The sequence below is a fragment of the Chiroxiphia lanceolata genome, chromosome 2 (assembly GCF_009829145.1).
Source record: "Chiroxiphia lanceolata isolate bChiLan1 chromosome 2, bChiLan1.pri, whole genome shotgun sequence".
Classification (NCBI taxonomy): Eukaryota; Metazoa; Chordata; class Aves; order Passeriformes; family Pipridae; genus Chiroxiphia; species Chiroxiphia lanceolata.
In genome coordinates, this window is record NC_045638.1 from 34,736,697 (window position 1) to 34,760,934 (window position 24,238).

At 44.6% G+C, this 24,238-nt stretch overlaps 1 protein-coding gene across 2 annotated transcripts; it reads left to right on the top strand.

The window, feature by feature from the left end:
* The first annotated feature begins 2,894 nt into the window (after nt 1–2,894).
* SHOX (short stature homeobox) lies at nt 2,895–13,187 on the top strand. Of its 2 annotated transcripts, XM_032679329.1 has the most exons (6): nt 2,895–3,379; nt 6,549–6,757; nt 11,110–11,167; nt 11,257–11,345; nt 12,823–13,082; nt 13,165–13,187. In XM_032679329.1, the coding sequence occupies exons 1-5, from the start codon at nt 3,106–3,108 to the stop codon at nt 13,066–13,068; spliced, it is 876 nt and encodes a 291-aa protein (XP_032535220.1). In that variant the 5' UTR covers nt 2,895–3,105; the 3' UTR covers nt 13,069–13,082; nt 13,165–13,187. The 2 variants fall into 2 exon arrangements, with proteins under 2 accessions (XP_032535220.1, XP_032535221.1); XM_032679330.1 differs by lacking the exons at nt 12,823–13,082; nt 13,165–13,187 and adding an exon at nt 12,196–12,279.
* Nucleotides 13,188–24,238: the final 11,051 nt, after the last annotated feature.

The window sequence follows — 24,238 nt, forward strand, 5'->3', positions numbered from 1 at the left end:
CCGCCCGCTGGGACGGGCCGGGCCCGTCATCCTTCGCAGAGATCTTCGGTGCGAGGAGCGCTCAGTGGGGCCGTGCGCGCCCGCAGGGCTGCCCGCACTGCCGCGCCCTCTGCCGCCTGCCCCGCGGCTCTCCGCGGCGTGGGGCGGCGACCAGATCCCCCGAAGGGTTCAGATTTGCACCGCTTCTTCTTCTTCCTTTTTATTTTTTTTTTATTTTTTTTTTCCCCCCTTATTTGTTTTTCTTCTTTCCCCGTTTCCTCTCCCTTTCCGGTGCTTTGTTTTGCTTCTCGCTTTCGGGGTGAGTCAGAAGCAAGCTCCCCCCGGCTGCAAGGCTCCCCCCGGGTGGCCTCCCTGCTGCCGTCGAGGGCGGCCAGCGGCGGTGGCCCGCAGGCCACTGCGCAACTTGCGCGCCCGGTGGCTGCCCCGCGCCGAGCTGCGCCCCGAGGGTTGCGGAAAGCGGGGGGGCAACCAGCCTTCCCTCCGGGCGGCTCCGCGCTGCCGGGAAGCAGGAGGGAGGCTTGGAGGAGGGGACAGGCAACAGAGCTTTTTTCCCCTCTGTCTGAGGAGGCTTGAATTTGTCTGAGGAGGCTTGGATTTCTGCCCCTGTCCTCGGGGGCAGGAGCCCTGGCGTTGGCAGGCGGGGCCCGGGGGGCTCCGGGAGAAGCGCGGCCCCGCGCTCGCGTGGGCTGCAGGCGTGGGGCTGGGCACAGGGGGGAGCTGCGGGGAGGAGAACGGGACGGGGGCGAGGGGGAGGAAAGGGGAGATCCGGCGGACTTGGTGCAAACTCCGGCAGCTCGAGGAAGCCGAAGCACAACTTGCCACTGCGGGGCTGGGGACGCAGAGTCAGTAAATATTTATCCTTGTTTGCTGCTTGCTGCGAGGGCGGCAGAGGGAGGATGGGCATGGTGGGGATCGGTGTTGGTCGACCCGAGGGCTGGGGAAAGTTTCCACGGCGGCGGCTCAGCCCCCGTACGGCGCCTCTCCCACGCGGGAGCGGTGCCCGTGCCCCCGCGTGTCCGTGACATCCTCGTACCACGCCACCAGCGTGTGCAACAAACCACCACGAGACCTTATACATGCAAACTGCATGACAGAGTCACAAGCAGCGTGTCGTCCCGGGATTTTTCCTCAGCCATACGTTACTTCTCCATCTATCCTTTGCTTCTATTATTTATGTGGTGCCGTGTGATATACATTAGAGCCTCGGATTTGATTGGCGTTTGCGATGACAAGACCTGTTTGTTAAGTTGTAAGACTTCCTCGGCTCCCTCACTTGTTAAACGAACTCTGGTGGAAGGATGCCACCGAGACACAACAATATAATAAATGTCAGGGATATCCGCAGTACCGAGATCAAATGATCAATCCTTGTCCTCTAGATAATCATTTTAAATTCGCACAGGGGGAGATTGATTTTTTTTTAAGCCCTTTATTAATTGCTTCCTCGATTATTATTTTTTCCACTCCTCCTGTGGAGGTGTTAACTCTGGTGCTGGGGGCACCTTTGGATTAATTAAACGTATTTTTAGTGTTTTAATGTTCTGCTAATTTTCAGAGCAGTCCCACACTTCCCCGGAAAAGAAACAATGGCCCCTTGCTCCAACAAGGAGCCTGCTTTGGTTGCGATTCAGAGCAGAGGGTGGCGTGATGATGGGCTCTGATTATCTCAAACTCGAGGAGAGAGGGAACAAGAAGGACGCAAAAAGCCTAATGACCAGAAGACAAAATTCCACCAAATACCGAATAACCCTTCTCGTTAAAGCCCGAGGAGAGGAAATAGAAATAAATAGCTGGAAAGTCGACTCCGCGTGGGGATCAAAAGGTGCGGAGAGGCGCTGGAAATGCCGGCGCTGTTATCTGGAGACGAATTTCAGGCACACAGAATAATAATTATTCCAGGGGTACAACAGAAATAACTGCAGTCTACCAAGAACAAAGTGGGGAAATTAGTACCAGTTCTATCTTAAATCCAGCAGGGTATGTTTCGTTGGGAAAAAAAAAAAAAAAAAAAAAAAAAAGAACGGTTTAGTGCTCTATTTGTCGTGTAAAAACTCCCATGTTAACAAATTACCCTTCTGCTGCATGCAACTGGATAACGCTACATCCAAATGAACATTTTAGATTTTAATTTCCCCCTACAGTATCTTCAGATAACGTAATAACACTAAACAAGAAAACACATCCTGCAATGTTTACACGCATCTGGAGAGAGCCCCTAACTATGGATACCCCCCACCCCTCCGGCTAAGCAACCCCCTCCAAATCCTCCGAACGCACCGACACGGATCTCCGAGGCACCTCGCAACTAGTTTAGCTGCAGCACACGTCCCCTTCCGCACACCCACTCACCCACCCTCAACCAGAACAGGCAGCACTTTTAAAACAGTATTTTTGTTTCGCCGGTTATCTTAACCATTTAATTAAGAGAAATTAGCTAAATAGCAAATCAGGTAAAATTTCCAATGATTACAACAAATGCACATCTCCGGCGTTTTATTCATTACCTTTTTTATTGAACACTCATTTTCTTTTCCTCTTGACAGCGATACATTTAATTGCAGAAGCACAGTTATTTGATTAGCTATGGGTCCATTTTTACTCACAGTGTTGCCACGCACAGGATGTCCTTACAATCAATTAAGTCTTCCTCGACTTTCATTTCTGCAACCCATTTACAGAATGCAGATACCTATTTTCATGTTTTCCTCTACCCCCATCCCTCGCTTTTATTCCTCTCTCCCCCTCTCTCTCTCCCCCTCTTTTCCGCTGCTGCCTCTTTGCCTCCCTAAATCAAGGTGCAAAGATGCCAAAGAGTGATGAAATGAAAAGAAAGCCAATTGCTGGACTGAGGTGGGGGAGATAGCTGCTCGGAGTCCGCCTGCGACTATGGAGCAGTCAGTAATTGCTGGAGACAGGGAGAGCTGGGGGTTGGGCTGAGGTAGCCATGTATAAATAGTGTGATCTCAAATTGAAAGGCATAAATAACAGCAGGAGTGATCTAACCCTATACAGCCCATCTTCTACGTGCAAAAACAGCGTGCAGAGGACGGCCACATCTCCGATTGAAAACAAGTGGATCTCTGTGGATAAGATCATCGGGCAGCCATGGAAGAACTTACGGCTTTTGTATCCAAATCTTTTGACCAGAAAAGCAAAGAGAGCAGCAGCGGCAGTGGCAGCAGCAACAAGAAGGAGACGATCACGTACAGGGAAGTTTTGGAGAGTGGGTTGGCTCGCTCTAGGGAGCTTGGAAACTCTGACTCTAACCTACAGGACATGACCGAGACCAGCAACCATTGCCCGGTGCATCTTTTCAAAGACCATGTAGAGAGCGACAAGGACAAACTGAAGGAGTTCAGCACGGGCAGGACGGCGGAAGGTAAGAGCAGGGCTGAGAGCCCTCGGCCCCGTGATTCCCGCCGGCAGCCCTGATCCCCTTCCCGGTCGTTTCTGGCTTTCCACAGTGGGGGCGAATGGGTCACCGCGACCCCGGTCCCGGCCCCGGCGGGGAGAGTGGGATCGCCTCCTGCATCCTGCCTCCCTCCTCCGGCCACCTCCCTCCCGCAGCGGCGGGAACATACGCTTAGAAACACGTACTCCTGCATGCATAACGTGAGCGTATGCCGTGAAAAATAAGTAGCCATGAAAAATAAGTCACAACTTCGGTCCTGCCCCCCGCCAGCCCCCGTTCACATCCGAAATCGATCCGGTGCGTTAGGCGTTCACTCGCCTCGGGGAAGGGGGCAGAGCAGGACGTCAGACGTTTTTGTCTATCTGTATATTTTTGTACGAGGAAACCTTGTCCGGGGAGTTTTAATGCCTTAGGAGACCTGTTCTTCCTGCTTTCGGGCCGTCGGGATGCTGCTGCTGCTTTTAGGAGAAAGAGGGATGTAGAGAGGCTCTCCCTGAACATTTTGTCTTGTGTCGGTCAGCATATCCTACTCAAAGGCTCCGGCTGGAGAGGCGAAGGAAGAGAAGAGCCTGGCTGTGGGGCAGCTGCCCAGGCCCGGTGAGACAGAGCATCCCTGCGCCGAGAGCCACCATCGGGCCCGGCTGCCAAGGCCCTCGGTCCCCTGCCTCTCTTCTCACCTGTGCCAAAGCAGCACTGCACCCCAGAGGCAAAACGCCATTCCTTCTCTTAGCGAAAAGAAAATTAAATTAAAAAAATATATTTTTAAAGGAAGCCAGCTAAAAATCCCGCACAGGCTCGCAGGGGAAGGGGAGAATGAGAAGGAGAGGGGATTAGAAAGTTGAGAAAGTGTCTCTAGGCAAGTTAGACAGGTGGACCTGCCTGGGGAGCTACTGGCTACTTTGGGGTAATAAAACCCGGTTAATAGGTTGGGGAACAACAACCAGCCTTTCAGCTGTTTCCTACTGTTTGATCTTGTTTAATATAACATTGGGCGATTTAATTTACAGCCCAAACGTTTATTTAATATCCTATTCTTTTCTACCTCCCTCCCTAAACAGAGGAATGGGGTACAATCACATATCCGAGTACCCGTATTTCTGCAAAAGCCAGTACCACTCAGCGTTGCTTATTTTTTTTCTCTGATCGAGAGACTGCAAAACAAGAGTGTTCAGTTTAAAGGAATCATTTGCGCAGGAGATGATTTTAAAAAATGAAAGCAGGGTATGCTTCAGGAAGAAAAAATAGAATGGGAACGAACAACAACAAAAAAAAGCCCCTCTTTCCCCCTTGAATCGAAATTCTGGCTTGTATGTTTAGTTAATCTAATCTACGGAGAGGGACTGGGGGTGGGGATGGAAGGGAGGAGTTGGAAAGAGCTGAGATGCTTGTGACAGTTTAAATTCATACCAGGTTTCAGTCTAATTTCAACTGATTCCGGCGTGTGATTTCAGTCCCACCGATATGCTAGTTAATATTTTATACCTATCACGGACATGCTGTAGCCTCGGAAAAGAGACAGCTTTTGAAAGCGCCTGATTTCCCCTAGACATTTCCTGGGTTAGCACCCTCGTCTTTTCATAGGGATTCCCCTTACAGGAGAAGTGCGAACAAAACGGCATTAAAACCAACCAGCGAACACCCCCCTCACCGGAGGTCAGACCCTACCCAAAATTTTGAGCAGCCGGTATCAGCCCGGAGCCCGGAGGAACGATCACGGCCAGGGACAGATTTCATTTTAGAAGTGAAAACGAGTGCTTCCTCTTGAGTCTGGTCTTACTTAAGCCCAGATGCAGTTCAGGATGCTCTATTACGTTTAATTAATTTACGATCTGCACTTTATCATTTGCATTTTGGGATGTCCCTAAGTATATAGATTAATATATGTGCATGCACACATTTTTGTGTGTACACAAATATATATATGTATATAATACATGTGTATTTGGTGAGGGAAAACGGATTTAATTCGGCATCGCAGATGCGACTCCCCCCCCCGGCTGCACACCACCCAGAAGTAAAGGCACGACAAAAGAGGTAGTGAGAGCAGGCTCGTCCCGGGACTGCCGGTACCTGCGCTGGATGCGTACCCGACGGGGCGCCCCAGGCAGGCAGGGGATCCCGGGGAACCGGTTCAGCCTATAGCAGGGTCCGTTGCTCTTCCTCTTTTCGTTAGCCGGATTTAAAGGACGGACAGCGCCCTAGGGCTCCTGGCATGAAGGAAAAGGGGTAAAAAAAATTAGGAAATAATTTGCCAAAGCAAAAGAAATCCTCTTCCTCAAGACAAAAAAGGGGTACTGTTATACCCGCTGCCCCCCTAGCCCTCCTCTCCTCTGCTCCGGACAAGCATGCATAGCGGTCGCCTCCGGTCGCAAACTCTCCCCGAGCCCCGCTGGACTCCATAAAGGCTGAGAGGACTCCTGCTCTTTTGGAGAGGCTGGGGGTCACCTACGGCCCTTGATTGTGCTGCCCCGTGCAGGGCCGCGCAGGGGTTTCGAGCCACTGGCAAGTATTTTGGGGTAAGGAGGGGTGATAAGAGGGAAATAGAGAGACGGTCTCCGGCCCAAGAAAAGTTTATTTAACGAGGCAAATACTTTCACCATGGCTTTACCACGACAGCAGTGGGGAGCTTCTTGCATAACCCTCTTTACCTTGGGAAAAAACGTCGACGGAGAAGCCCTCTTCCCCCTCCTCTTCCCACCGCCTGGAGGTATCGGGGCGCCGGCGGTTTTCCTATCAACCCCTTCCCCGAACTGCCCGTGCCAACCGGCGGCACGGCTTCCTCCTAACCCTGGAAAGAAAATAAGATTATATTTATCTCTATATTTTTTCTGAAGTGCTTCAGACGTGCAAGGCAGCGCGGCTCCCTTCCTCCCTCCGGCCCTCGGGTGAGGTGCCCCCTGCCCAGCGCGGAGCCTGCAGCGGGGCTCAGCCTGGTCTGGGGACCCCCAGCTCTGTCCCCAGCCCCTCTGGCCCCCCCGGGGCCGGCCCGGGGACCCTCCGCCTGCTCGCTGGTTGTCCCCCAGGTTGTGCTAAGTTTGGGGGCGAAGAGAGGGGAGGAGGGAGACCCTGTGTGAGAGAACTTCGGAGAGGTGTGAGGGGAGGTTCAATGTAGTTTTCCCCTTCTCCCTCCCGGTAGGTATCTACGAGTGCAAAGAGAAGAGGGAAGATGTGAAGTCAGAAGATGAAGATGGACAGACTAAGCTTAAACAAAGGAGAAGCAGAACCAATTTCACACTAGAGCAGCTGAATGAGCTGGAAAGACTTTTTGATGAGACTCACTATCCGGATGCCTTCATGAGGGAGGAACTAAGCCAGAGGCTGGGTCTCTCTGAAGCTAGGGTTCAGGTAAGAGAAAGGCTCTGTTCCTGGAAATGTCCTCACCTCACTTCCTAACTGCCAGAAGACCCTAGCACAGTGCCCCGCTTCATGCAAAGCGGGGAGGTGAAGGCAGAGGCGACGTGTGACGGGGAAGCTGTCTGCAATTCCTCTGTACCTGTTCTGCCAAACAGTAATTCCGCTCAGGGTATATCTGCCCGTGCCTTGAGTTTCCTAGGAAGTTGGTTTAACTTTCTTTTTTTTTTTTTTTTTTGGGGGGGGGCGTGGGGAGGTTACGGTCACTGGGTGGTGATAGTGTTGACAAGTCTCTGATAACTGAACAACTGCATTTTTTAAATTATTTTTTTTCCCCTTGCAAACGTGCTATTAACTCTCCTTTAATCCTCACTTTCTTCCCTCCTTTTTATTTTATGGGGCCGCTATGAAAAAAAAAAAAAGGCCCAGAAAACAATCGCCGTGAATAAGGCTAGACGGTTTGGGTGCTGAGGGACGGGATTAGCCAGAGCCGGTGGAAAGGTGCCCGCTCTGATTCGCGCAGCAAGCCTATGAATGCATGGCACCCCATCTGGTGGAGGTTCCCCCTGTCCCTCCCATCCCGCTTCAGAGACAGCTAAATGCCAATTAGACTTCGAAATCTTGAAAATAGATCCGGGTGCTGCAGTTCTGGGGCCACCAGAGCCGTCTGTTTGGGTGGCTCCACATCGATTATTTTAAATTCCATTTTCAGTTTGATGCAGAGGAAAAATACCGCCTCTTCCCCCAGTCCAACTAGGGAATGCTTCCACAAAACAGATGTACAGATATTATATTAAAAAAATTCCAAACAGCCACTCCCCCCCCAAAAAAAAACCAATCTAGAAATAATTAGTAAGATCAACCTGTGGCTCTCCGAGCAGAAAGAGAGCGGGACAAACGTGAAGGAAAACTCTTCTTGGTTAAAATTCTTGCTTGGCCTAACAGACACAAACCAAGCTCAAACGCAAGAAAAGGTCACCAAGGCAACCCCACCATTGAACAAAACGCTTTCACACCCTGGAGATAAAATATGCCCATGTATATCTGCCTATAGGTGTGGGTGGGTGGGTACACATAGGTACGGGTATGGCTCTATGGGCATAGGTGGAGACCTCCATGCCCGATCTAACCCCCAGGGCACAGCGGGAAGTTAAGGAATATGGCCCCAAGCTGAAGTGGGGAGCAGGATCTCTTTGGCCCCCTCCTTAACCGTGCAAAGCAAACAGATAGTACACCATTCAGCCCGCCTTTGCCCTAGCAAGCCACCATCTCGCTCTTAACAACTGTCTCCTGGAGGCATATCTTGAATTAAATGGAGTACCTAGGTTGTTTTCTTTTTTTTTCTTTTTTTTTTTTTTTTTTTTTTTTTTTTTTTTTTCCCGAAGGCTCTATTCTCCGCTCAGCTCGTGTGTCTCTCAATACAAACCGAGCTGGGCGAGGGATGGTGCCGGGCATATGCCTGAGGAAGGACAGGTTGCAGGGGATATTGCAGGGGTTCAGGGTGCTTCTGGCCGACTTTCTCCTGGAAGATTGATCTAACCACACCATATAAATTAATGAAAAGATTAAACTTTTGCTGAAGGGGACATCAACTCTTATGTCATCTTCCCGGGTCTTCTTACTTGGGCTCTGTAATATCTTTCCAAGGCCTTGATGTACTGTTTCTATAAAAATAAATTACTTGTAATTGAATTCTGCACTCTTTCTTTCAAGTACTTTATTACTGAGGAGCACCTTAACTGGATGTTCATAGTTAGAGGAAAATTGGTGCTTCAAGTGCTTACAGATCTTAGCACAACAACAACAACAAAACAAAAAAAAACAATCAGGAAGAGATTATGAGAAATATAACTCCCCCGAATTTAATAATCTTATAAAAAGGGTTTTCATGGCTAAAAATAAAACTGAAAATGAAATAAAGAGTGAAAGAGGACAAAATGGATAATTAATTAGGAAATAAGCAGAGAGTTGATATCCATCAATAAATGGAAGCAGAAAAAAAAGGAAGAAAAGGAAAAGTGTTTTTTTTTTCAATACTTTCAGAATTGTTCTCTAATTCCTATCTGAACCTCTTGTCCCTTGCTGCTAAAGGATATAGTTTCAATTTAGTGTGGAAATTTGCTGTAAATAAATTGAAGCTCCTATGATAGCTAGTCCTTATTAACCTTTTATTTTTAGTGTTGTACTGGAAACTCATATCACCCAGCTGTCAGGGTTATAATTGAAAGTTATGAGACCATAGTGAGGAGCAGGCAGTAATTCAATTACAACAAATATCTTTGGGTTTATGGTGCAGGGCTAAATTAAATGTCATTATTCACTGTCTGTAATGGAAATCAAAAGGAAATCAGATTAGAGCATTTGTGAAAGAAATCACTGAGTGATCCTTAATGAAGAAATAACTGTCTAAAACAGTGTACTGTGCTTTACTTAGCATATTCATGACTAATTGGAATTGATCGCGAATCACACCAAGCCTGATTTATTATCGCTTAACGCAGTGGCTAATTCATCACTTTTATTCTTCATAACCTTATTTTTTCGTAGCTGAAGGGAAAGGGCACTTCGTTTTCCAGATTTAAATATAATTTCGGTTTGAAAGATGTTATGATTTGCAAGAGAAGTTGTTTAAACGCTGCTTAAATTCCTTCTGACAATTTACACTGCTTTGGCGAGGCGGGGGGGGGGGGGGGGAGCGGGGGGAACACACACAAGGAGATTTCCTGCAAGGATTTACAACCGTAAAAAAATGTATTATTGTCGCTACAGCTTGATAATATTTTGCATGCTCATATTTAAATATATGTATGTATATAAATCCCTAACGGTCCGGTTGAAAGGAGAATCGATGCATCTTGTTGATATTTGCGTATTGCTGGTAGGGAAAAATAAGCTTGTGCCGCGCTGTGCTTTACAGGGCAGCGATGCGGCAGTGATGCCCGGTTAGCGCGGGGAGGGCTGCGCTGGTGACAGCCGTCAGGGATCGGGACCGGTGGATGGGTCGGTCTGTCCGTCCACTGGTCTGCCCGCAGCCGTGGCGCTCCACAGTCGCTCGCTGTGCGCTCCCCGCACGGACACCCTAGGCAGGAAGAATGGCGCTCTAAATCAGAGAAGGCCAATTCCTACTTAAGAAAATCACTGAGGTACCCGAGGTAATTAATGCCTTCGGAAGCCTTTCTTTGCACTAATTACTCCGTTGTAAATGACCATCATTAAGGCAATTGAAGAAAGCTTGAAGGGAAAATTTGATGTAGGAAGTGCAGTTAGTATTAATTAACCGTATGATCTCTTGGCAAATGCAAGAACATCAAAGGTTGTAGGTGTTTACTTAGCTACAAGATTTTATCAGCGGTGAAAGTCAATGTTTGTCCATATTCGGTAGTTTTGGTGTAGAGACAAGGGTCCGCAAAACATTTTGGTTCGTGCCTCTGACGATGCTTTGGGGAGAGCTGCTAACCAAGCAGTGCGGAAGGGGAAAAGTAATGAAGGTCTGAAATGCCCCTGGAAAAGAGGAGTGGGAGGCGCAGTGGCAACTGCAAGTTCTGCGTTTGTTTGAGCGAGAACGACTGGAACTGGGGCAGGATTATCGGATTACAGGCGTTTCTCGCTTAGGGACATAAGCACTTTACGTCGCAGCCTGCAAAAGATGCTGCTCTTGTCTGTCCAGAAGTCAGCAGTAGCGAATTTTGTTTTCTTTTAACATTTGGAGAATGGGGAATGATTCGGACCCTTTTGTGCAAACTCATAGTGTCTCACATCTTGGCGGAGATCATCCATTCCAAACCCAGCTCGGGAGAGAGCAGGAGGTCCGGTCTCTTAGGGGCCAGACCCTAGAGTCTGACCTTGTCCACGCCGGCAGTTCCCCCGGGTGCTTAAGGTGTAACTAGGAAGGGAGCGAGGGTCCCACCCGTCCTGCGTGTGGTCTCATTTGCAGTGTTTGTGGGAGCGGCCCCTCGCTCCAGACGGGTGGCACAAAGACCGCCACTGGCCGTCCAGGGGACACGGGGGCCTCCGAGATTCGATGCGGAGCGGCCGGCTCCCGGTCTGCCCGGCTGCGAGGGCGCTTCCCAACTCCTAGGTTCCGCTGAGAAACCCTTGGATCAGGGACCTCCCCCCCATCCCCGGCCCCCGAACAGCCCCACTGCAGCACTCGGAGGGGTTCATTCCACCTGGGACCGAGCTCTCCCCCTCGGCTGCTCCCGAGGAGAGACCTCAGTAAAGTTGTGCAGAGCCACTCGCCTCGCCTCTCCAGCCCCAGCCCCTGGGATAATGCTCCCTTAGCAGCTTCCTAGGCCACCTCCATTTTTGGTTGTTGTTTTGGTTTTGTTTGCGTTTTCTTTTCACAGGTATGGTTCCAGAACAGGAGAGCAAAGTGCCGAAAGCAGGAAAACCAGATGCACAAAGGTGGGTTAGGGGTGCGGGCCTACCGGGAGCGGTCGGCCGCGGATCCTGGGGCGCCTTCGTTGCTCACCCAGCTCTGTCTCTCCCCGCAGGTGTGATCCTGGGAACCGCCAGCCATTTAGACGCCTGCAGAGTAGCCCCTTATGTGAATATGGGAGCCCTGAGGATGCCTTTCCAACAGGTAGTTAGCTTCGGTTTTATTTTACTTTTCCCCAGCAAGCTCTGACCCTCTTTCGTTTGCACGGGAGTAAGCCGGACACGTTTACAAGTGCCATTTATATAGAAGTTGGCACGTATTTAAAACAGGCTGTAAAACTTGGTGAAGGAGCCTCCGCCCGGCTTTCAGGAGCTCAGCGCCCCTCGGGACTGGGTAGGAGGCCGAGCGCGGGGGTCCCGCAGCCCCAGGAGGCGCCGCTGGTGCTCAGGGCCCCTCGGCTGCGGTGCGATGAGCTGGTACACGGCTCCAGGGCCACCCGCACACCGAACTGGCCTCCCGGGGGCGCATCGCCTTCCTGGGGCGGGAACCGCCCGGGTAAGCCCGCCCGCACTCTGCGGGGATGGACCGACTCGGTCCCGAGCCGTCCGGGGGGCTTCCGTCTCATCCTAGAGCCAGATAGCGCTGCGGGAGAAGGGTCTTCCACCCGATGCGCGAAACCATCAGGGAGAAAAACTATGCGGACCCTTGCGCTGTCGTTCTCCTCTTCAGTCAGTCCCAGGCGGGCTGTTGAGATCTGCCCTCTTCCCGTTGACGAGGCCGTCCCGGAGTTGGGGAGGCTGCTCCCAGATGCTCTGCCAGTGGATGGTCAGCTAGAACAGGGGTGGGGGGGAGCGCAGGTACCGACGCCACTGCAGGGCCCAGGTCCATGCCCCAGTGAGGTGCAGCACCCCAGGGAAGGCCGCTGGGGAAAACCAGGCAGAGGGAGATGAAATTCCGTCCCGCCTCTAGCCCCTTGTAACTCTCCCTCTTTCCCTCTTTTTTTTTTTTTTTTTTTTTTTTGGGTCAATTAATCGGGAAATTGATTTTTTCCCAGCCCAAAGGGACCCTCCACCACCTTCTCCGTCTCAGAGACACGTGGAGCTGACAGATTAATTGTATTGATTTTTAAAAGGCATATTTGGACGAAAATAATTAAATACATAAATAAACTCTCCCCCATTCCTCCTCGAACCTACCCGGAGCTGAAATCTCTCAGTCAACCCAATGTGTTTGTGTAGATCGAGAAAGCTCCAAAGCAAACACCAGTCGGGTATAGAAGGGACCCATGGCCAAGGAGTTTTAGCAAGGTATAAATAAACATCCTTGGAAAAAAAAAAAAAAGCCTGAAAAAAAATTAAAAAAAATTAGTTATTTAACACTTGTTGGCGCCCATGCGTTGGGCCGCACACTTACTATTTATTTATTTATTTATTTATTCATTTATTTAAAGCCATGAGCAGGAGGGTTAAGCGTCTCTCTGGGCCCCTGGTTGAGTGCGGAGCGGAGGTTTACCGTCCTGACTGCGGGGGGGCTCCGCTCACAAGTTGATCTTTTCAGTCGCCGGGCTCCCCAGAAGGGTCGGGACGGGGGAGGTGGGGTGGGATGTGGGGGGGGGGGGGCTGCGTGCCCGTTTCCATGGCCTCGGGGCTCACGCCGTGTCTCTGTCACCGCCGCCGCCCAGGTCCAGGCGCAGCTGCAGCTGGAGGGCGTGGCCCACGCGCACCCGCACCTGCACCCGCACCTGGCGGCCCACGCGCCCTACCTGATGTTCCCGCCGCCGCCCTTCGGGCTGCCCATCGCCTCCCTGGCGGAGTCCGCCTCCGCCGCCGCCGTGGTGGCCGCTGCCGCCAAGAGCAACAGCAAGAACTCCAGCATCGCCGACCTGCGGCTGAAGGCCCGGAAGCACGCCGAGGCCCTGGGGCTCTGACACGCTTCACCCGAGCCCCTCCCCCCACACCCCGCCCCAGGTGCCCGCGGCGGGCGTGTGTGTGTGACCCGCACGGACCGCCGCTCTGCCCCCCCCGCTCCTCCTCATACTCCTCCTCCCCGGCCGCAGGGCGAGCAGCGAGCGCTCCGGCCTCCCTGCCGCCTTCTCTTTCTTATTTTGTTTTTTTTTTTTTTTGTTTGTTTGTTTGTTTCTTCCCCCTTCCCCGAGGTCTGCGAGCGCTCGGCGGTTGCGCCCTCCGGCCGCTTTCCTCGCCCGCTCGCCCCCAGGGACTCGGCGGCCACGGACGTGCCGCGTGGCGCGGTGGGGACGCTCCGCGGACACATCCACACACACACGCGCAGCAAACACGCACCCACGAGTCAGAGACTCCTCGGAGGACAAAGTAGGTGGGAGGAGAGAGAAAACAGAGTTTAAACAAATTGACAAAAAGAGAAAAGGAAAAAAAAAAAGAGAAAGGAAACGATCTCTAAATTATGTTAATCTGTGAACATTGGGGACACTTTGGATTTTTGACCCTGGCAAAAGTGATCGCTCCGGCATAACGTCATCTGCTGCTGTCAGTTTTGCTACCTTGTGCATGTGTCAAACTAAACACGTTTTGAAGATCAGAAATATATTAGAACGAAACTAAACAAAACAAATAGTAATAATAATAAATAATAAATCCTTGGGGCTGGTCTCCATTAAAGATGACATTTCTTTGTTGCCAACAGTATTATTTCACTGCCATGAATCTCTTCCATCACTGAGGAGCTGCTGCTGCAGAACTGGTTTGAATTTAAATGTGGAATTTCAGATCTGAGGCAAGGCAGGTTTTTCTTTTTTTTTTTTTTTACTTATTTTCTTTCTTAAAAAAAAAAAGCAGCAATAACAAAAAAAAAGTGTGTCTCAAATGTCTGTGTCCTTTGAAAGGAGAAAAAGAGAGAGACTAGAAGTTATTAATTGTAAGTGATAACTTGAAAAATGGGAACAATAAGAAATGCACCTGTTTTGCCAGAATCACCTGAACTCAGAGATGCATTGAGCCATGGAAAGAGGTCAGATTTTCAATATTTTTTTCCAAATGCCTGGATCTTTGAATCACAATCTTACTGTTTTAGAGGATGTAGAAAGAGTGAATTATACAAAAAAGATGGACATATCATTTTAAGGCATAATACTGATGCAGCATTAATTTTAGTGAAATGCAATTAGGTGCAGTAAAGTGCAATACTGTAAATATTATAGATAAAAAAAAAATAGCCGTACTTATTCTGTTAATAACCGATTCTGCAAGAAGCATAACTTAAATCCTTTATGGTCAGACTGGTGCATTGCAGCTCTTTGCCAAAATGACAGTCTGAATCTTCTATGAATGAAGCTGCTTGTATCACATATGGGAAAAGGTAGATGCCATGACTTCTAGTCAAATTAATGTGCCATATTTTTGGGAAACAAGATGAAAAGCCTGTATGACACTTTCACAATAATTTTAATTAAAAAAAACCCCAACAACAAAACCAAACAAACCAAAACAATCCATAGAAGTGTTTTGTAGAAGTGGACAAGTTCAATAGTTGACCATTTTAATTTTTGCCTGTGATTTAGATGCCAAGTATTAAGCTAATGCTTAAGCAAAGTAACTATGATAAATCCAGCAAGACTGGGGAGCAGGGAAATCCTTTAAATTATATTACCAAAGTGTCTGAGTTTACTGACCCCTCTTCCCAGTTTTACCTTTTATGTTATTGACTTCTAATTAGGTTTGGTTTTTTTTTAAATTTTTGCTTGAGAGGAGAGAAGAAGGTACAAATATTGGTTTTGTCTTCATCTAAAAAGCTACTTTTTGCCTTTGTTACCAAGATCTGCGTTGATGGAAGGTTATCCTCTCAATAGTACTATTATTAGGCCTGCTTTTTATGTATTGTTTAGCAATCCATTGCTAGTTTTGGCTTTTGCTGATATTTATAAAATCCAAATATTATCATAGGACAAAAATTCATGGTTAGGATAATTTTAGACACTTTTCTTCTTCTTAATTTTTTTTTTTTTTTTTTTTGCTTCTCCCTCAAATTCCGATATTTTCTAGCAATCAAAGTTTCTGCAATGTCAAAGTTGTGCCATTTCCCTTCTACTTACTACATGATAAGTAGTTATATTTTTGATTTGCTAGGCCTGATAAATGTTGCCTGCCTTTTTTACCTCTCTGTGAAAGCCTAGCACCTTTTTAAAGCAAGGCTAAAATATTAAGGTAGCATTACTTCTTGCTGAGAAATACAGACCAAATCTCAGGCAATTAAGAATTTTTTTTTGAAACAAAACATGATCTAGAAAATAAAATGTTATTCATGATGACGTATGAATTTCTGGCTAAAATGAGAACTATTTGGAGTGGTTCCAGCACTTCTAAAATGCAGATCTGAAACATAATAAACATAACTACAGAGATGGTTTAGGCTATAGTAAGTAACCTGTTGTACTGGGTACCCACAGCATTCAAGGAGAATTAGATTCAGAGTGTTAAAGTATAGAGCTTTTGATTGAGTAAGGGCTGCTTGTTATCTGTACCTGTGATCTAATTGTTGCCATTTCAGATCCTCTTTTGAGACCTTAAAAGAAGCTTACGTGATTTTTTCCAGTCCTGTGCTGGACTTTCACAAAGGAGTGATTTTCAGCCTTGAATAATTCCACAGAATGAAGTGGTTGAAAGTGCTGGCTTGGGACCTGAATTTTCTCAGACATCTAAGTGAGGCTGAGAAGCGTTACCAATCTCACAGTCTTACAGGATGCACATACAGTATGCATCCACCTTGTATGGGAAGGAATAACTTTTCCACCTTTACGGTTTTACTAGGTACAAACACAGCAAAAAGTGCTTGTAGATTTGTCTCAGAATTTTTGGTTCTTTCTTGTATTCAAAAAACAGTGGAAACATGAATACGATTCCCTGCTAAGATGAAACAAGGCTGGTAGGGTAGCATACATCTTTCCAGAATGAAATATTCTTATAGTTTTTTCTGATTGCTTTCAATGGATGTCTCAAGGACATTCTTGCTCTCTATCACGGAATAGAAGAAGGTGGCAAGATTTATCAGCTTAGCCTGTTTTGAAGGAGGTACCACAGATTGGCCTGGGGAGAGGGGCAGGGTGTTGCTGTGAATCTACCAAGGTGTTTCATGCTGCTCTTGCATTTCATTTAGCATGAAAGGAAATGAAAAGGTGCACTATGTAAGGGTTGTCACCGAAACCAGTTCTGCTTTGCTTATTTCTTGAATGGGCTGATTTCATCAGTGGTGGCATAAAAGCTTTGTTTTTGATGATGCACATAGGTGGTCTTCTCTTCTTGTCATCCTTACATCATTGGGAAGAAATGAGGCATCCTATCTTGGCTACTGTGTACTGGACTGTACTTTTCTCTAAGTGTAAGTCACTGTGGCTCCATTCACCATGTGGAGCTCCAGTGATCATACAAGTTGAGATTCTGGACCAAAGCATCTACTCCATCTCTGTTAATGTGGTGTCTCTTTTTTGTTTGTTAGTTTATTGTTTAATTATTTTTCTTAAGTAGGTTGGAGGTTGAAGATAACATAGTAATGGTCCTGAGGTGCTTATTAAAGTTTAAAAGTATTGTAATCGTTTTAGATTCTCAGGCATGCCAAGCCTCATTTATTGTCTGCCATCGTCCAGCCTGATCCTTGTGTAATCTTTCATTTGAGAAGAGTGAGATTTCCAAGATCATCAGAACAGCAGCCACTGAGCAGAATTTCCTTGGAGGAGGCCCTCATTTAGTGTATGTGGATTGGTAAAGAACCTTTCTCAAAAGTTCTGTCTGGTATTTGAAAAATAACTTGAATGAATGCCAAATGAAAAATGCTGTTTATAAACAAGTCTATAAAAAAAGGCTTCATGCATTACGTGGGCCCCTTTATAATGGAAAAAATACATTCTGTTTTTTTTTTTTGAAACTGTCACATGAGCTTAAACACTTCATTTATTTGTATCAAAATAGCAAATTGACACCATGACTCATTTTTATTGACTTGGAAACATGTGACAAAAATTATACTGAAAGTTTTTTGCTTAGTAGGGTCATATAGATATAGTGACGTTTTGGTTAATATCATAATACTTAGCACTTATATAATGTTTATTTGCAAAGCATTGTATAAATGTCTATTATTTAATCCTCACCCATTATGAACTAGGTAAGAATTATATCCCCATTTTTTAAGAAATTAAAGCATATAAATCAAGGGCCAGGTTCCATCACCTGTTGTCAGCACTGAGTATTATTACTTTTGTTTTTGTAATGTAGGAACATCCCCCAGATCACAATCTGACATGAACTTTGTGGTGGTAGACAACTTTCTATGTAGCAGAGGCCCTGCTCCTAGAAATTTAAACTCTGACTTCAGGCAAGTCTCAAATGGCACACTGAATGTGTTTTGGAGTGGCAGAATTTGCCCATGAGTTATTTCCACAGAACATGCAGTTACTGCCCAACGCTCTGACCCCATATGTCAGTGGGAATTTGGTTTATGGCTCAGTGGGGCTGAGTTGTGTCAGTGTTAAGACTGCAACCAAATTTCCGAGTTCCCAACAGCATGCACAAATTGCTAGGAATCCCTGATTTCCAACTTCCCCTACTATAAATTTTTCACACAGACCAAATGTACAGATGTCAATTCTTTGCATGCTTTATCTGCTATGTCTTTTAGTCCTATGTTTGCCTATAAAATAATAATAAGACATGATTTTGAATTGACATAACATTGACACATTGGGACTGTTGAGTCAAATAAAACAGAGATGTAGTCTGACGAAAGTCCAAGTCCCTAAGGTAAAGCCAGAATATGGATTCTTTTTTTTTAAATTGGTGACAAAAAAATACGCATGTTTCTGCTTGTTTAAATGTACTAGGCAAAATGATTTTTTTTATTATTAAAAAGATAATATTAGTTTTTGGAAACAGTATTGATTTGGCAGGATTTTTTTCCCCTTCAGTTTAAGGAAAACTTTCAAAGTATAGAAAGAATAGATTACACATATTTCTTATAAATGTGCTTATTTTTGTAATATCTAATATCTAATTATTCAGGTGATGTCCTTGTAATTGCTAATTGTACTCAACTCTACCAAGTGCGCACAACCAATATGGTTGGAAATTTTTTGTGTTCCTGGTTAAAATGGATGGTTGAAATGCCCCACTTCTCATCTGGAAGCAACCTACTCACCCTCTTATGTCATTTCCTTTCCCCCATGTGATAGAATTTCCATGGCAAATGAGTTTCCAAACAGCTGTGAATAACATGGCAACAGCTTCTCATTTGGTCACTTGAAAGTCTCTACTGGTTGCAGCAAGATGTGGTAGGACTGAAGAAGGCCTGGTATTGCTTGGAAACTGAAAAAAATCTAAAAGAAATGTGGTATGCTACAGAATGTGATCTCCTCTTCTTAAGAGATGAATAGAGCCTTCTGCTTTATGACTCATGTTTTTTGTAAAATGGCATCTTTTAAGTCACATCTTCAAAAGGGTACAACATGGGTCCTGTCCAAAGTTGTGACCAATATTACATTGGTTATTTTTGCTAGTTGGCCTTTCTAGCCAGGTCAGTCGAAGGCCGTAGGCTTTGGTGTTTGAGGCATTCTTCAAGAGGGATATGATACCAAATATCCCTAAAATTTTGTCTGTTAGACAGATTTGATGCTAAAAGTTGGTGCCTAATTTTAGTAAATCAGCCTAGAAATTTGCTGATTTCCAATAAATAATTCAAACTTGATGCAGTTCATACACCTTATTTTGAAAATTGATATTTAACTAAAATCAGTTGAAGAATGTAGAAAATATCAGATTTTGAAGCTGAAGATATTTATTGAAAGGCAATACTTTCATGAATCTAGGCTTATGGTATGTGTTAATTACATCAAAGACAGGCAAATATCTCTATTTGTTTGTATTAATGTATGTGGATGTTTTATTTATTTTTGTTTGAAAATTTCTAAATGTGTATTATTTTAATTATGTTGAGTGTAAATTTGACAATGCTTTGCATTTATTTTTATATTTTAAAAACCTGTTGCTTTTGCGAAAATATGAGCAGCCAGTGTGATTTGCAGTACCAGAGCATTATTTTGGTTATATACACACAGTGTGTCTGAGTTTACAGACATTTCAGGGATTGCTAAAATGAAACAAACAAAAAAAATCTCCAAAACCAATTCATCTTAAAAGTTTATAACCCCTTTTTTTTTGTGGCAAAAGAGAAAAAAGAACAAGCAAACAATTTTTTTTAGATTTCCATTATGCCAGCATGCTCCTACATGAATTCACCAGACATGTTGAGTTTCATTTTTGGAGTGTATTATGTTGAATCACATGTTATGAATGTACATCTTGTAACAGTGAGATATGAATAAACTTATAAATATTTGTAACCATGTGTTAACGGATACACAGAATAACTGCTACCAAAGGGAATAAGAGTAACAAGGCATTTCTCCATGTTAAAGCAAAGCTTTTTCTTCTGTTTTTAATGCTGTTTCTTTTTCAAGCACTTTACTCACTTTTTCCTTGCAAAGAATCAAAGTCGTGCATCTTACTCTGCAGTCATTTAATTTCACTTACAGTTTTCTCATTGGCTTTTTTGTAAGTTGTGCAGAGTAAGTTGTAGCTTAGTGATGGTTAATTAGAAATTAGTTTTGCACCCCATCTACTAGTATGATGATTGTGTTTGGTGTTCTGTTTTCTCAAAGGATTGATTGAAAATTTTTCCTTGCTGTCAGGAGGAATATAGTAGCCTTCATAGTGGAATGTTCTAGGGATTGTATTTGATGGCCCTGATCTGTTGTCTGTTCAAATCAATAGGAAAGGTACTGCATCAGGCTTTTATTTTTCAAGTGATTAAGGAGTATTTCCTATGTCCTTTCTTGTTGGTATGCTACATATAATTTCCTCCTATAGTTTTCTTCTTTCTAGTTGTAATTCAGCTTTCTGATGTTGAAAAGTATACCTAGGGAATCCTCTTGCTTCCATGCACTGCATTGTTTCATCAACAACGGCAAAGCAAACTGTGTTGGTTGGAAGTCTTTGTTAGGTTACAGTCTGTGGATCATGTTCTAAACTTCCAGTGTAGTCACAAGAGTTAGGTTAGACTCGTCTTGTTTGAAAACCAGTTGTTTGACATGTAAGTTGCCTTTAAACTTCATCTGCCTTATGAGAAGGGTTGTTCCATATCACAGCCCTTCCCCCAGGTCCTCCCAGAATCTCTTTATTCTTTCTTGTCTGCAGCTTATTGTATATGCTGAAGTCAGAACTTCTATGTAGCTTTTCTAACCTTGCATTTTCTGCAAGTGTTTGCATTTATTGGAGTTCTGACCTGGAACATAACTGGAAAGCAATTGGTGCAATATTCCCACATCATGATTACTGTTTTTCTCTAAGCCAACACCACAAACTGACATCCTGTTTTTCCTGTCAATAACTATGTAAGAGACAGGCTATTATAAGAAAATAAATCCTTCCTTTTTGTCTCTTAAAGATACGTGGGCAGTGAATGGTTGTCAGTAGCATGTACTGTAAGAGCTACCAGAAAAAATAAAAAGTGATGGCAGTGTCCTGAAAGACTATCTTCACCAGAAGACTGTCTAATAGCTATTTATAAACAAATACGTTTTAACACTCTTACTTTTGTCTATTCATATTCAGTTTAGATGTTGAAAAGAGAGATAAGTTTTTTTGGCAATTTGGCTGTTAAGAGGAGAATTTTTTTCCATTTCATTTTCATTAATTAGCATGTTTTTTTCAAGTGGCTACTTGTTCTATTGCTTTCTGAAATCATTGGCAGTTCTGAGGAAAGTTTCTTCTCTCTTGTCTTTGGGTATATTTTTCTTCTTCTTTGCATGAAAATTTATTTTTAATTCAAAAAGAAATTATACTTTGACCCTATTGCAATCAGCATTTTTCGCTACTGTCTCTAGTTCTCTCTGAATTTAATTAGATGAAAATAAACACAGTAACAAATTCCTCATGAATTGTCAGTAAAATTTTCCCTTCTTTCTTGAGTAGCTTCTCTCTTAAACTACTATTTTTTGGACTGCTAACATCTGAAAATTATGAGGAGGTACACAGGAAACAGGTCTGACTATCTGAGCGTCTGCTGGCACAAATACCCATGAACTCTGGAAATTTTACCATTATGTGTGGTTCTGTTCTGTATTGTCTGCATATCCAAAAGTCCAGTTAAAGTTAGAGAGAAATTTGTATACTTAAGCCTGCAGGAGCAACCACAGAAAGACAGAGCTACATTCAAGGACCACATGTAAATTACTAGAGATTGGATAACAGAACAAAAGGAAATGTATGTAATTTCATTTCCCTGAATCAAATACTCAGACTTCATTACCAATATGATTAAGGGTAATGATCCTACTCTTACATTTAATTGCTGGTTTATAATTGCTACCAAGGGGCTATAAAAATACAAGGTTGTATCCAAAAAAGTTGGATCTAAAAAAGGGACTTAATGCCTCACTCTAAAGTTAGACTTCAGAGGAATTTAGGCGCTTAGTTCCAAAGCCTTAACACAGGACTCTTGGCTACTTCTCAAACTCTGCCGAAGCCTGAGGGCTGCAGGTCCTCTAGTTCCACATTGGATTTCTGCATGTGCCTCATGTTCTACATGTCTATGTGCCTGGCACCTGACAAATCTCTGTGGCTGGGAGGCTTGCTCCCTTTTTAGCCTGATTGAATTACAAAAACTAGGCATCTCTTTCATTTTGTTTAACTTCAGATGTTTACAATTCAAACGCTACATCAGAACTTGTCAGTGGAAGCAGATGATCATATTAGAAGACTAGCTCAGATGTAGCCACCTTCTCTGTAGATCTCTCTCTTTGGACAGACATGTACAATTCCACGACATGTATCTTCCACATACCTTCTTTGTGTGTCCTCTACTGCACAAATGGCAGTGATTCCACCACTTTGTTTTCTTTAGAGGGGCAGATTTCTTTTTCCACAGTGATTCAGTGACTAGTGTATTCACACAGGACTCTACAATATGGGTTTTCCTGCCTTCCTTTGTCTTAGCAGATGGGGTAGCAGAAAAGTTAGAATCGTTGGTCCTGGAGTAACACTTTACAGAACAGGCTAGACATGGATCACTTGGGCATGAGCTGACTGTAGCTGATGCCACTTTGTTGGCATAGCAGGCAAATGACCTTTTCTGCTATGATTTTAATTCTAACTGGTTTCCCTACTGTGATTTCTGATATTTTAGTCAACTAAAGTGCAAACTGTTTTTCTAACAGATTCTTGGGGAAAAGAATCATCTTATTGTTTTCCCTAGGTATGACTCAGTACAATATTTGAATATTTCCTAAATATGTCAGCTTTTCGCAGTGGATTTCCTAGATTTCATGAAGTTTCCAATTTGCCTCTCTTCCTGGTTACAAAAAGACCTCTTGAGAGGAGGGATTTAGATGTACATATACACAAAAACATTAATAAACAAATCCCGCAAAACTTGACAGAATTTAAATTACCAAATACATAGCCTTAGAATCTTTAATGAAGCAATCTCATGTGGTTCCATCTTATGTTTTCATGTACATTCTTGCCACAGGACCTCTGCTTCAGTTGCTGTGTGAGGTAAACTGTGCTCAAGGAGGGAATTGGGACCGTGAAGAGAATGAAGCCATCTTCTAGGAGATATCAGTAGGTGTATGTATGTAGACAATGAAGGAAAAGATGGCAATAAGTGCAATTTTGGCTTTAACATTAGCACAATTAATGATCATGTAGAAGTGGATCTAGCTTGCTACAGACTTCAAAGCTGATACACTGAAGGTAGTAAGACATTTCCAGGATATCAATGAACATGTGGCTTTCTGTTTTCTGTACGTTAAAGTCACAAGACCAGGAGTATGATTACGGAAATGCTCAGTGTTAATTGTTACAACTGTAATGAATACAAGTTATGTAGGTTTGGGACTTCAGGGAAGGAGCCAGCATTACATAGCAGTGTAGATTCATGCAATATACCGTTGACTTATTGTCTTACATGAGGCAGATCATTTTGTCTTTCTGCCTCAGTCTATAAAATGGGTTTAGTGACACTCTCCTAATGTGTACATAGGAATGACGCTCAGGTAGTGTGAACATAGGAGGATTGTGACCATAAATTCATTAATCCTTATAGTACACTGATGTACTAGATTTGCAAGCATTAGCACAAATCCCATGAGGCAACAAGTAACTCTGTATTCAATGCAATGTCCAGAGGATCTGCAGTAAATAAAGCATGAGGATAAAGAGAAATATTGGGCAACTGCTGTATTCACTGAATACTGTGCACTGAATAAAGCTAGGGTCCTGTGAAAAAAAAAAAAAAGAAGACATCATATAATTAAAGAATGTATCATTATGTGTATACACATGGGAGTAGAATTCCGATTGCATAGTAAATGCCAGTAATGGCACTTCCTGACTTTTAGCTGTTTAATGAATTAATGAACACTTATTTTTCTCAGCTTTAAGAATCTTTTCCTTCAACATTTACATATGCAGTGGTCTGTAGTTATCTCTTTTCATATTAAAAATAAAAAGCCTGTCTGCATACGCTATAGAATCATTAGGACTGGGACACTGGACTTTCTGCCGAAGTCTAGATATCACTCGATTCACAAAAGAACCTCTATGCATAGGAAGACAAAGATGGTTGCAGTGTCTGAAGCTTACGAAGGACTTGGACAAATGGGCCACCTGAAGGGATGTTGAACTCACGGACATCAAATATACAGAAGACTCCATTTTATGGGGATTGGAGCCCACTGGTCGGAGGGGTGGTTGAGGCAAAAGGCTTTAGGGCCTGTTCTGATTAGAAATCGGTTAAGAGGCGGTTCTCAGCTCACATAAGCTTTCACTGCAGCTTGAGTCTCTGTGTAATATTAAAGGATGTGAAAGGCTCACAGGTAGTAACTGTGGACAAGAAACTGTGCATTCACCTTAGACAAATTTGTGTTATTACATGGGAATAGCAGTCCCAGTTCCCCTTTTTTTTCACCCATCTGGATGCATCCTAGTGTGACTTGTACATCATGAAATGTTCTTCATCATCACTTGTGATCTGGTGCTGGATATATAATTGTTCAGGATGTAGAAAGTTCTGGG

Coding starts and splice junctions, on each gene's coding strand:
- SHOX (XM_032679329.1), top strand. CDS start 3,106: ATGGAAGAACTTACGGCTTTTGTATCCAAATCTTTTGACCAGAAAAGC. Junction 6,758..11,109: donor TCTCTGAAGCTAGGGTTCAG/GTAAGAGAAAGG, acceptor TTCTTTTCACAG/GTATGGTTCCAGAACAGGAG. Junction 11,346..12,822: donor TGAGGATGCCTTTCCAACAG/GTAGTTAGCTTC, acceptor GCCGCCGCCCAG/GTCCAGGCGCAGCTGCAGCT.